General features: G+C 55.3%; 4 protein-coding genes across 4 annotated transcripts; all 4 read right to left on the bottom strand.

The window, feature by feature from the left end:
* Positions 1 to 156: 156 nt before the first annotated feature.
* Positions 157 to 2908, bottom strand: LY79DRAFT_504148 (fungal-specific transcription factor domain-containing protein; the record flags this gene model as incomplete). The annotated part of the gene is made up of 4 exons (XM_060553484.1): positions 157 to 297; positions 371 to 1546; positions 1601 to 2672; positions 2784 to 2908. 4 exons carry the CDS (start codon positions 2906 to 2908, stop codon positions 157 to 159), a joined length of 2514 nt encoding a protein of 837 aa, XP_060421034.1.
* A 3601-nt stretch (positions 2909 to 6509) lies between these two features.
* LY79DRAFT_504173 (family 18 glycosyl hydrolase) lies at positions 6510 to 7992 on the bottom strand (the record flags this gene model as incomplete). Its single annotated transcript, XM_060553488.1, has 4 exons — positions 6510 to 7287; positions 7353 to 7601; positions 7656 to 7754; positions 7805 to 7992. 4 exons carry the CDS (start codon positions 7990 to 7992, stop codon positions 6510 to 6512), a joined length of 1314 nt encoding a protein of 437 aa, XP_060421033.1.
* A 1389-nt stretch (positions 7993 to 9381) lies between these two features.
* LY79DRAFT_574824 (uncharacterized protein) lies at positions 9382 to 10516 on the bottom strand (the record flags this gene model as incomplete). Its single annotated transcript, XM_060559637.1, has 3 exons — positions 9382 to 9489; positions 9610 to 9642; positions 10133 to 10516. The coding sequence occupies 3 exons, from the start codon at positions 10514 to 10516 to the stop codon at positions 9382 to 9384; spliced, it is 525 nt and encodes a 174-aa protein (XP_060421032.1).
* Positions 10517 to 11042: 526 nt separating this feature from the next.
* On the bottom strand, positions 11043 to 12359 carry LY79DRAFT_503412 (ran GTPase activating protein 1; the record flags this gene model as incomplete). Its single annotated transcript, XM_060553394.1, has 2 exons — positions 11043 to 12113; positions 12168 to 12359. The coding sequence occupies 2 exons, from the start codon at positions 12357 to 12359 to the stop codon at positions 11043 to 11045; spliced, it is 1263 nt and encodes a 420-aa protein (XP_060421031.1).
* Between the last annotated feature and the right edge of the window lie 123 nt (positions 12360 to 12482).

Below are 12482 nucleotides of genomic sequence, written 5' to 3'. Positions count from 1 at the left end.
AGCTAGCGTGGAGGGGAGTATATTCCTCAGCTTCGACTGTTCATCCGGCTGAATCATCTGATCGCCCAGCCCTCCCCAGTTCTATCATTGAAGTCATCATCGCATTATCTACTCCCTGCCTCGAACGCCCATTTTTCCGCATCCTGAATCGGTCAACTAGCCAGCCATGTTGTTGTTGGCGCCACCAAAGAGCATCCCCGAGACATCTGTTTCCGGCGACGACTGACCCGGATAGATCTGCTGGAACCCAGCGTCGGGGGCCCAGTTGGCGTTCTGGGTGTACGTTTCGAATACGTTCTAGGAGCAGTATCAGCGAGCGAGCCTGCCATGTCATAGACCTGCCATGTCATTGGCGGAACTCGGAACCTACCCAGTCGAAGTTGGCGGGGAAATCTGCGCCGGCCTCAAGGTTCGTAAACATTGAGAACGGGGACCCCGCATTATTCAAACCAAAATCGCCTTGGAAGTTGGGTGTCATGTCTGCCCCTCCCATGGGTATTGACACGCCGAAATTCATGCTGCCGTCCAAGTTGTTCGGCGCCTGCAAGCTGCTCTCGATTGCAGCTGCCGTGTTGGGCGTCATTCCTCCGGAGAGCATGTCCAATGTCATAGCGGCATTGTGCTCCTTCTCCATCTTAGGGCTGCTGTCGAAAGTCGAGAACGATTCGCCCTTGAACGTCGCCTCCATGACGTTCGGGCTCTTGATCTTCAATAGCATGATCTCCAGAATCTTTGCCGCCTTGTAGGCCTCCATCGACCCGTCGGCGAGACCTGCCCAGATTTCCTTGGTAAGCTCGAGGCTCCTGATCATCTCCATCCTTTGCTCTGGCGTCCAGAACATAGCCGTGTCGGGCGATCTATGATCGTTGCTTGTCTCGGCAACTCGATCGAAGTGGAGGTCGAGAGCGACCAGCATGGCCGAGAGAAGAAATTCCTTAGTCGCTACCGAGTTTACAAACCACCTTAGAGACCTAAGTCTGCCATTTGGCTGTGATTCCCGATCCAAAGTGATCAAATGCCGCAACGTCTCCAAAGCAGCCTCGACAGCAGTCCTGCGTGAGTAGGCATAGCGCGGGTTTTGTCTAGCCCGTGGAACATATTTCTTGTGCAGCAAGCAGACGATCTTGTTATACAGGACGTTGATGTTGAACCTCGCGATGATCAGAGTGACAGGGTCGTGTGAGCCCTCCAAGGGAGCCACTTTGAGATGCGGCGGGAGCTCATCGTTGATTTCTCGAAGGCGAGCATCAAACCGCAGAATTTCGTCATACGGTATTTGTCTGCCCACCCGGTTCGTTGCCTGTAATATGTCGCCCATCTCGGTGGACAGCCTTACTTTTGCGATCATATACGCTATCGGAGTAGGCTCCGTATTCGGTCGCGAAGGAGGCAAGATTTTTGTGTCCGGTCCAAACTCCTCGTCGAAGATATTGGTCGGCAACTGAGTATCGCAATCGTGGCCGTAAATCATCGACGGCAGGCCGACTTGATGTGAAAAGAACACATCGGCCATCCTTACCAATGCCCACGTTCGCCGTCTCATTTCCTGTCAAAGAGTATTAGACGATGCTCGGGAACCGTGTTGCTCTGGTGGACTTACAGCTTGGAAAGGCGTTATCGTAGGGAACCACTTTGCATCGCGGTGGTAGCCCATCCGGAAAGCAACTCTGATGAGCAGAGAGACGATCAACCAGATACTCAAGTCTGCATCCCATCTTGATGAGTATTCCCCAAAAACGTAGAGCATCATGGTCTCTACTGTATACTCAACTGGCTTGGTATAATCAGCCGTGACCAAGCACTGGACGGTCCGCAGCCGGTACTCGGAAGCCAAATCGAGCGATCTCCCCTTCCACTCAGGCGGTTCATCCCCGGCTTTATGATAGCTCAGCATGGCGAGGCACAAGATCGAGTACAGAAGCCCCAGCCACATGACTGGGGTTTTTGAGGGGTCTTGCCAGTGGGCACGAAGTTGTTGCTGGAACGTCGGCGCGTGAATGATGCTCACCGCATTGTCCATCGAGTTAAAGTATCTCGAGCAGAGGGTCAGGATGGCCGACTTGGACGGCAGCTCTGCTCGCAGCTCAACCTCGCTGGCGGGCGTGGCACCTAGGAGAAATGTAGGTCCATCTCTAGCGCTGGCCGGCTTTGACATCATGACCTTCTCATAACTCTTCTCCAGCTCTTTTTTGTGGTTGTTGAAGTAATTCTTCACCTCCGATATATCCTGCAATATCATATACCAATGCTCTTGACCGACATACATAGACTTCCCCTTTTCTGTGTCGACTTTCAGAACGCCCAGAGAAGTTGCTAATTCGCCATCTGGGTCACTGTCGTCGTCCTCATCGTCGCGCATTTGTGCTTCGTAGTCGGGGTCTACCTTTGCCGATGAAGGTGTGCTGTCGGTATGCGATTTCCCGGTCGACGTGCCTGTTGCGGCGGCGGCGGCGGCGGCAGTAGCAACGGAGGGGTCAATATTGGCACCTCCGTGCATTAGAGACAAAACTAGGCCTTCTAGGCGATCAATACGGTTCTGCATATCATCAGGGCTCGAAGCGCCTTGACTTTGAGTCTTTTTACGAGCGGAAGGAGTCGCGTAAGAACATGATGACGCGTCGCCGCCCTCACGTTTCACACAGTTACTGCATGGGTGACCCCTATCACACTTCCTAGAAGACGGTCAGTACCTTATGGGAGAGTTGCAATTTGCAAAAGTCTTACAATCTGTAAGGAACGTTAGCAAGTTGAAGCGTGGGGGCAGAAATCGCTTCTATGCTTACTTCCTAGTTCGACAAGGGTAACAGCTGAGAGGGACTCTGTTCCTCTTTCTCACGACGCGGAACTGCTCTTCAGGAGAGCGACCCGATCCTGAAGAGGGTGTAGTTGACGGCGGTGTGGGAGTCATGACGACAATAGAATCCAAGGAATCAAGATGCGTGTTGGCCGCAGCTGTGACGAGTTTCACGGGTTGAAGGTGTGTCCAGCGGAGCACACGTGAAAGTACTTCCGCTGCCTTGAAAGATGGGATCGGCCCTGTGGCAGGTGGTCCTTATAAGACGAGCCCCCGATACAAGGCTCGATAATCCTATCCTGTCTACGTCCGATTTGACTGACCACGCCTCGGATACGAGCTACTTCTCGCCCTTCGCTGCTCAGGATGTGGTGAATGAAGGATAGCTTTGCGTCTCAATAAGCTACAGATGTGGCCGCAGTATTGCGACAGAAGTGGGAGCCTAAGTTCGGCACAGCTTGGAACCGAGCACGGCAATGGTGAATCAAGTTGGTCGGCCGGCGTACCACGATGGTTGGAGAATGGAGGTCGGGCCAGGTTCTGCGATACGCCAGGGCGGAGGTGAAGGGACGGTTGGCTCCGGGGAACCAAACAAGAGTGTGGGCGCAACAGAAGGCAGCGTCGGTGTCCTCCCGCACGATGCTTGTGGCAGGTGCGGGATGGCAGTATCGCAACCCGCGCGCGGAGCAGAAGATGGCGAGAGCAGAAGACAACAGTCTCGTAAGGTCGGGATCACTTTGACGGCGGCAGTGTCAGCTTTCGGTGGTACGGATGATTGGAGGATTGCGTTGGTCGGCGACGAGAAGGGACCAAACGCATGGGGTGGAAAGTCACCACTCACCACTGAGAAAGGTGCTTTGGCTCGGCGGGGTGTGGAAGTAGATCCAGCGCGCGAAACAAATGGACGGGACGATGACACAGTCGCGGATTGACAATATTCCCCTCGAGATATCGCCGTGAGAGGCCTGCAGCGGATCAAGTTGCGCGCGACTTGCAAAAGTGGCGGACGATGGCAAAGAGGAGGGAGGAGGAAAGGTGAAGTCGTGAGCTTACTCGGAACATTCAATAAAATCATGGAAAGAAAGAGCGAACCCCTCTTAGCGACGATCGGTCATAGGTAGGTAGGTACCTAGGCAAGGGGGGTTGTATGGGGTGACCCGCCACTAGTGATCCTTCTCTTTTCGTGGTCCTCTAACAGTTCTGAGAAGCATCCCCGTAGGACTTGTCGATGGTAGGTAATTGCTGGTACAGGGGCTTACATACGTTAGGCTGGTGCCTGCTGACAGCTTGGGGGTGCAATACGCGGGACACCTGGACTTGGACTAGGTAATTGATAAACTTGCATAACATAACGCCCCTCCCCCTCGCGGTTGAGGCTTCCCAGGAACTGCCTTGCAAATGCCTCTATCCGTGTGGATTGCAGTAGGAGCCTAAGGGAGGCTCTAGAAACTATGTTCCTCAATTAGCAGTTTCTTGGCTAGGATGTAACCTTGAACAACTGATAAATAGACCACTTCTAGAATTGTGACGGGGTTAACGGATATAAGGGCCCTCGCGTCATCAGCCACCTTTCTATACATTTATATATTTATATATCGTATGTGGCGCTGGGCCACCACGATAGGCATTATCATCAGCACCTATTGCACATGCAAAGATGAAGATACCCATCTTGCGCACATGGTACGTCTGAGCCAATAACCGAATGTGCAGCAATTGCCAGAGCCAAGCCGGCGCATAGGAAAATGGCGAGGCTATTCATTAGGCGATGGCGCGGTTCGCCGAGACTGGTCTCATTCTCGTCCGCTTGTGCATCTGGTGATGCTTTACTTGTAGATACATTGCTTCACAGATTGGTGGATAGAGGACATCCATCCAACTGATGACGCAAGTGGGGTGGCTAAGAGTGAGCCTGCCCACCAAAGACAGGTATTTACCCAGGTGACTAGGTAGGTAGATATCTTAGTACTGTATCCGTACGGATACTATTGCTGTCTTACCTACATAGGTAGTCCAGAAAGGCTCGCCCCACTCGATGTATACCGTCCGGGCTGCCAGTATGAATCTATCTGTCCAAGGTAGAGAGTTACCTATTCGACGTCAAACCGACCATCAATGCCGAAGCAATGCGTGCCATACCTCAACCTGACGCTCAGCGTCCAACCATCGTACGCGGTAGCCTGAACAGAGACGACCAGCTCCTCTGCCGGTCTGGTCGGTACTCACTAGCGTCGTAGGGCCAACCCCGTTGGCCCGCGTTGAACAGGGGTGTGCGGGTTGCCATTACCGTCTCATGCGTGGGTTCTCAATCTCACCGGATGACTCACGCCTCTTCCCACGACACGTCGACCAGGAAAAAGGCCGGCTTCGAACCAGACCCATCTGCAGTTGCTTGCCAAAGCAAGTGCAGCGGCTTATCATCATCCCGTCATTATGTCGGCAGCCTGCCAGAAATCTCTCGAGGATCACCGCCCTTGTGTCGGCCACCGTCGGCGCCTCTCCTCTCCCCTGCCCCGCGCTGAGTGGGTGCTTCTCCCAATCTCTCTTTGTACCCCTACCAGTGAACGGCGTTGTCGGGGAGAGGCCGACTGATGGCATGTGGTTAATAAATCTGTTTAACTTCTGCCCTGCAAGGCTCGTAAAATTCGAGCCTACAACGAGGCTAGACCAACTAGCAACCAGTGAGCGCTCATGAGCCCCCCCCCCAAAAAGAACCCATCCAGTCAGCAGTAAGCTTGAAAGGTGTTCGGCTCCTGCCGAAGCGATCCACCGAATTGTCGGGGCTTGGCTTGGCTTGATCCTATAGTCACGGGATGACGCCAATCGTAGTCAGTCAATCCATCGCTTCCCCTGAGCAAGAGCCCGGTATATCGTCAGTTCCAAAATAGAGCATCTCGTCTGATGATAAAAAGGGATCGTGATTCCAATGTGTGTCACCGATTCGCTTGGACTGTGGGGTTTACTTACAGGGCTGCACATCAAAAGTGCCTCTAACGTATGGCGTACAAGCAGGACGTTGACTGAGCAAGAATACCTAACTCATGATGAGTATTTTCTAAAATGTCCGGTTGCTTCAAGGTAAGCCTTGGGACACCACCGGTATTACAAGGTCTTGGTAAGAATATGATTCGAATATCTAATTAAACCGGAACCGCTCAGACTGGTCGAATGCTTCTCGACGAAGTCCATCAACCTCGTCGACGAGGCACGAGCACATCCAAGGCAAGAGCAGATGATACGGCAAACCAGTATCGGTGCATTCGAAGCTTCCGGCAACTCTTTACCACACCGACTTGCGGTGACTCAGTCTGTCGCACGAGGACTCAAGTGACGATGCTGTAAAGCTGGTCGATCCACCTTCTTAGGGCAAGTTCATTGTTACACTTACATCGCAGTGAGTGATGTTAGTACTGTAACGATTGGCGTAATCAACCATGCGACTCCGCAGTAAACAGTAAACGCGGCAATTAGGGAAATCCAAAGTAACGTATTCTTTCCCTAAAGCCAGAGCTCTATCATCTCCTATCTCGCTCGCTCAATGAATACGCGTGGGCATGGCTGATGATCCTTAGACAAGCTCACCAAGCATCTGTTAAATAAAGAGCCTCCAAAACATCCAACGCCTCTGATGCCGCAAGACAAAAAAAAAAAAAAACCCCCAAGCCAAGAAGCAGAGAGGGGGGGGGGAGACGAACAAGAGAAAAACCAATTCCCATTATGCAAGATTGTTCTTGATGTTAGCATACTGGCTGTTGGGATAGCTCAACAGGTTCTGCGCTGGGTCCAGCGTGCCCATCCTGCTCGCCAGCACACCCACGAGGCTCCCCTCGCCCGTGCGGTCCCCGGACGCTTCCCAGAACACGGCGCCTCCGAGCCCCTTGCTGAGGAGATAGTCCGCCTTCACGTTTGCGCTCTGGACGTTGTCGTACGTCACCAGCTCACGCGAACTCGCGTCGTAGCTGTACAGCGCGCCCGCTGTCTGGTCAAACACCTCGACGGCGCCGGCGCGTGGGAGGACCTTGTAGTTCCACACGCCCTGCTCGACGGACCCCTGACCTATCCCCTGATACGGCTTGCCGATGCCGTCCGTGTTGAGGAATGAGCGGCCGTAGAGCGGCAGGCCCAGGACGATCTTGCTGGGGCGGATGCCTTGGCCGAGGTAGTACGCTAGCGCGGCCTGGGTGCTGTACTTGGTGGCCGTCGGGTTGGAAGGGTCATTGAAGAGGTTGGCCTGGTGGCCCGTCGTCGTGTCCCAGGACCCGGCGTAGTCGTAGGCCATGAGGTGCCACGCATCGACGTAAGGGTCCATGCCGCGGAGGTCCATGTTCTGGTAGTGCGTCGGGCCGGCCGGGCACGCGACGGTCAGGGCGAAGTGGTAGCCGGGGGCGTACTGCGCAGCGTGCTTGTCGAGCTCCTCGCGGCAGGTCTTGAGGAGGGCGACGAAGTCGGCTGCCTCCTGGGCGTTGGCGGGGTATTCCCAGTCGATGTCGAGCCTGCGTCGCTGGTTAGCTTCTGGACCCCCGAGAACCTCGGTGTCTTGGCGAGAGGGGAGACTTACCCGTCAAACCCCCAGTCGTCCATAAGCTTGATGGCCGAGGTCGCGAAGCGCTGGCGGCCGGCCTCGGTCGCGGCAACGGGGACGAATTTGTACGACCAGCTCCAGCCGCCGATGGAGAGGACGAGTTTGAGCTTGCGGTTCTGCTTCTTGAGGGCGTACAACTGCTTGACGCAACCGTAGGCGTTTCCGGCCTGGTTCGAGTCGCCCGGGTACTGCCGCCCAGTGTCTGACCAGCTGTCGGACGAGATTCTACGGTTTGTTAGTTCCGGGCGTTGGCCAGTCTGTCTGGCACGATTGACTTACACCTCTCCGTCCGCGGCGATGTCGGCAAAAGAGTAGAGCAGATGCGTCACCTTATCGGCGGGAATATCCGCTGGTTGATAGTTGGCTCCGTAGACGCCCCTGGCTCTGTTAACCAAAGCCCTTGTTAGTCCTTGGACAGCTCAGCTTACCAATTTGTAAAGTACAGCACATTTCTGTACCCCGATGAAGGTGGTCCCGGGTTGGTCGCAGGCGGAGACACGACACCAGAGCTCAATGTCTGGGCCGGGGACACGCTGGACGGACCGGGGGACACGCTGGACGGACCGGGGGACACGCTGGACGGACCCGGGGACACGCTGGACGGACCGGGGGACATGCTGGACGGACCGGGGGACACGCTGGACGGACCGGGGGACACGCTGGACGGACCCGGGGACACGCTGGACGGACCGGGGGACATGCTGGACGGACCGGGGGACACGCTGGACGGACCCGGGGGCACAACGGAGGAAACCACGGGCGGTGAGCCGGTAGGCGGCGCCGGTCCTGTGGTGAAGGAACGCAGAGGAAGAAAGGGGGTTACGACGATGGGACCCGGACCGGAAGCCGGGGCCGGGGCCGGGGCCGGGGCCGAGGAAGCCGACGGGCTGGAGGCTGAGGCCGCCTGTGATGTTGGTGCGGTGACCTGCGTGGACTGAACGATGGTGCCGGTGCCTGCATTTTTGCAGCTTGGTCGTGCCGAGCGGCGCTGGTTCGCAGGCACTGCGCCCGCGACGGAGGCGAGGAGAAGATGTAAGAGGATGGTTGATCCAATCATGACTGCAAACTAGCGGCTGGCGAGGGCTGGTGACGATCGACAGGGGAAGGGTGAAAGGGAGATGCGATGACGAGCATTTTGGGGGAAGGAAAAGGGCCTCTTATTCCTTTTTGAATCTCCTGTCTCTTCCAAGATATCGAGGGGGTTGATGTGAGGAGGTTGATTTGAGGAGGTTAGGGGAGCAAGCCGTGACGCATCATGGGGTGAGGAATGCTTAGAGCAGGGGGCACAGTTAATCAGCCCCCAGATCCCCAATGGATGGTGGTAAGGCGAACATCGATTGAGGTGTTTTGGTCTGCCTCGCTCGCCGGCCCCTTAGATATCGGAGTTGTGCTCTGGAGGTTGGCCGCCACATGGAGGAATTGGGGCCACCACGGTGACCTGAATCACCAGTTCCTGAGACATCCGAAGCATGTTCCCTTAGACGAAGAGAACATGAGACTTGGAAGAATAGACTTCTTTTCGGTCTGGGTCGTTCTGAATTGAGCATCACTCGTAGTGGCAAATCGGTGAAAACCGGCTCATCAAAAGCACCACACACTCGCTCGGTTTCGGCCGTCCTGTTCTTCAGCATGGAAGTCCATGATGCCCAGGGGACCAACTGGAGGGGGGAAGGAATGCCCTAACCCATGGCACCAGGCTTCAGGTCCAGATTGAACCAACAGACACAAGACCGTCCACAAGAGCATTATTTACATATGGGCTTTCCCTTACTTGCATACAACATAATGCACCGAGCTGGTCGGAGCCCACGCAGCACATTGGAATGTCGTCAAACGGGAGGGGGTGTGTGCTGGATTTCCGCAGGTTCGCAGTTGGGACGGCCAGGCGGATCCCCCGGCGCCGCACTGCGACACGCTGAAGAATGAACCCTGCCACACCGGTGTAGCGGGTCCGCTGGGATGGCAGCTATTAGTAGGGGGCGGGTTGGCGCCTGTGCAGCAACGCCTATGGCAGTCTAGTCGAGCGTTTCCAAGCTTTGTCCACTTTCTCTTCACAGTCGCGACCCAGACTGAGAGCGAGTTCACTGTTTGAAAATGGTCTGAAGACATCTGCCTGTCCCGGCATCAATGGGTGGGTTTGAGCCACATGTAAGGTACCTATGTAGTTAGAAAGGCTTCTGCAACAGTGAGCCGCAGGGCCACATTCCAAGTCCAGCCTCACTAACACACTTACACGCGGACCCATGGTTGGGTCCTCCATCTGTACCTACAGTAGGTACAGTACGTCACTCTTGAGAACAATGTCTCGCTAGCATGTAGTTTCAGCAAATGCGTCGTCAACATTGCCTCGACAAACGCAAGTCCCTTTTCGATAGTTTTGTCACACGCCCTCGGCGATGCCCTTGAACGAAACAATGCTTGTAAGCCAACAGGAAAGACGGACGGTACAGAGGGATGGCGGGTTGACTGCTGTCCCCATCGCTGGGAACTCCTTGTGTGGCCGATTCAAGACTTGCACATAAGGGCGTCCATAATAGCACCGTTAACATGACCGCTGACGATAGTGGTATTCGGGTCCGGGACTCCCTGACATGGCCAACTCTCCCTCGCCTTCAAACTCCTCCCTTTTCATCAGCTCGCCGCTACTTCTGGGTCGCTGGCGTCCCCCCATCCCTTTCGACTGCCATCAAAGCGGCAGGCATCGCAGCAAATACCCCTAACCCACCCAGTACCGCTATCCACCAACTCCCACCCACCTCCCAGACATGACCCCCATAGCCTTCTCCGTACAGCGCGAGCCAGAGAAATGCCTCCGCGCCGGCCAGGAATGCCGCCGCCAGTCCGCCAACGGCGAGCCGGAACCACGGCACGCGCGGCAGGCCGTGTGCCACTACAGCATGGCGGGCGGAGACTGCGCTGACGACGGTCTGCAGCGAAACGAGCACGAGTTCAGTCTGCGTTGCTGTGAGGCCGTGCTGCTGCTGCTGCTGATATTTGTAGATAGCCCACAAGAACAGCACGCTCGTTGTGAAGGCAAGGAAGAAGTACGACAGCGCCATGCGGAAGACGAAGCAAGCGATGGCGATGTTCCAGACAAGTTCGACGACCGGGTCTGTTGTCTCGAAGAGGTATTGTCCCATTATTGCATCCCCAGCAAGGTGAGAAGATTCGGTAATGTGCAGATATTTGATTTGATTTGATCGAGTTTCGTTGACTCTTCGTTCTTGTGAAACCAGCAGAGCGCGATAATCTTGCCGTCTCTTATACAACTATAAAATGTCCCTCTCCTAACGCGATTTCCCGTTCTGCTGTTCTGACGCCTCGGCTGCCTCGTGGACGCCAGCTTTGTGGGTGGTGTGATTGTGGAATGACGGCCTGCGTAGGTTTGCGGACAAGCAACTAGCTGTGCCCCCAACATACGACTTGTACAGTACAAGCCTCTATGCGAATGGAAGCTGGTGATCGTCCTTACCGAGAACCAAAAAAAAAAAAAGTCTCAGCATGACCGTGCTCGATTTATTCCGGCAGTCATCGCAATTTTGTGGGATGAAGTGTAATTTTGGGGGGTATCGTGTCTGTCTCCTCACTCCTGCAAATGGGGGGTGGGCATTCCTCTTGCGTTCCATCTTCTAAACCTGTAAACCAACAGAAATGTTCTGTCCAACTCTAGATCTCCGTCTTGCCCAGCTTCTTGGCCAAATCGTCCACCTCCTTGTCCTTGAGCTGAACAGTAGGCTCCTCCTGGGCCTCCTGGGCCTCTTTGTCGAGGATCTCGGCTCTCTCCGTGGGCTCCGGCTCCTCTTCCTCCTCGGATTCTTCCTCTTCCTCATCATCAGAGTCCTCGCCCTCGAGATCGCTGAGGCTGTCGAGGCCCCATGCGTCTTCATCGACAATTTCGCCGCCGGTCTTCTCCTTGCGCTCCTCCAGCTCCTCGCGGATGGCGATGACAGAGGGGTCCTCCTCCTCAAACTTGTTGCCGTTGAGCTCAACCTTCATCAGGGCAGGCAGAGAGCTGGAAACGGCGCTGGCAATGCTGGACAGGGCCTTGGGGGTGATATCGTTGAAAGCCAGACGAAGGACCTCGAGCTTGTCCTGCTTACCCTTTGCAAGAGCCTTGGCGACGAGAGCAGTACCCTTAGCAGTGAGGAAGGCATCGTTAAGACCCAACTCCTGGAGGTGTGTCCAGGTCGGAAGAACGCTGGCAACAGCCTTGGCACCCGAGGCGGTAAAGGTGTTATCCTGGAGATCGAGGATGCGCAGCTCGGTCGCATGGTTTAAACCCTCACTAATGAGATGGCTGATACCTTCCTGGCGAATTCCGTTCTGAACCATCTTAATCTCCTTAATCTTGTTGTGGAGGCTGAAGGCCCTGGCCCAGGCCTGCATACTGCCATTCTCCAGACGGTTGCGACCGCAGATAACAGTCTCAAGGTGTGGCACCTCCCTGCCTTCCTTCCTTGCCTCCTCCTTCTTCGCGTGCAGTTCAGACAGCGCATTCGCAACCAGGATACCAGCGTGGGGACCGAGACCGTTGTTGTTCAGGTACAGGTGCTGGAGAGGGACGTGAGCAGCTAGGAAGGCGACGACGGGAGCCTGGGTGTTGATGCCGAAAGCGTTGTCATTCAGATTGATCGTCGTGAGCTTGGGGAGGTTGAGGATCGAAGTAAGGAGGGAGGTCAGGGCCTCGGGGATTTCGCTGAGGAGTCGGCCGGTGAAGATATCGGAGAGGTCAGCAGACTGGCCAGTTTCGTTAGCAGTTGTACGTGAGTGTCGAAGCCGTCAGCAGCGTACCTGAAGGTTATTCTTGGTGGCCAAAACCTCACCCAGACGCTTGCAAGCGCCAACGCCCAAGGTGTTTCCCAGGAACTTGACCTCCTCGACATCGGTCGAGATCAGCTCGGCGATGTGGGGTTCCAGGTCGGCGGCAGTATCGAGCTTGAGACCCTTTCCCTCAAGAGAGAACACCTTGCGCGAAGACGCCATTATGAGTATGATGATGGGTAAAGGTAAAGAGAAGTAGAATGCTCGGGAAAAGGTGGCTGCAAGTGCGCAAAATGAGTGTCTGTCCAGGTGTTGTGGTGATAGTGGGGGCGGGGGAATAAACAA

Source organism: Colletotrichum navitas (genome assembly GCF_030913465.1).
Source record: "Colletotrichum navitas strain CBS 125086 chromosome Unknown LY79scaffold_1, whole genome shotgun sequence".
In the NCBI taxonomy this organism is placed as follows: domain Eukaryota; kingdom Fungi; phylum Ascomycota; class Sordariomycetes; order Glomerellales; family Glomerellaceae; genus Colletotrichum; species Colletotrichum navitas.
This window is presented reverse-complemented; position numbering and strand designations above follow the sequence as displayed.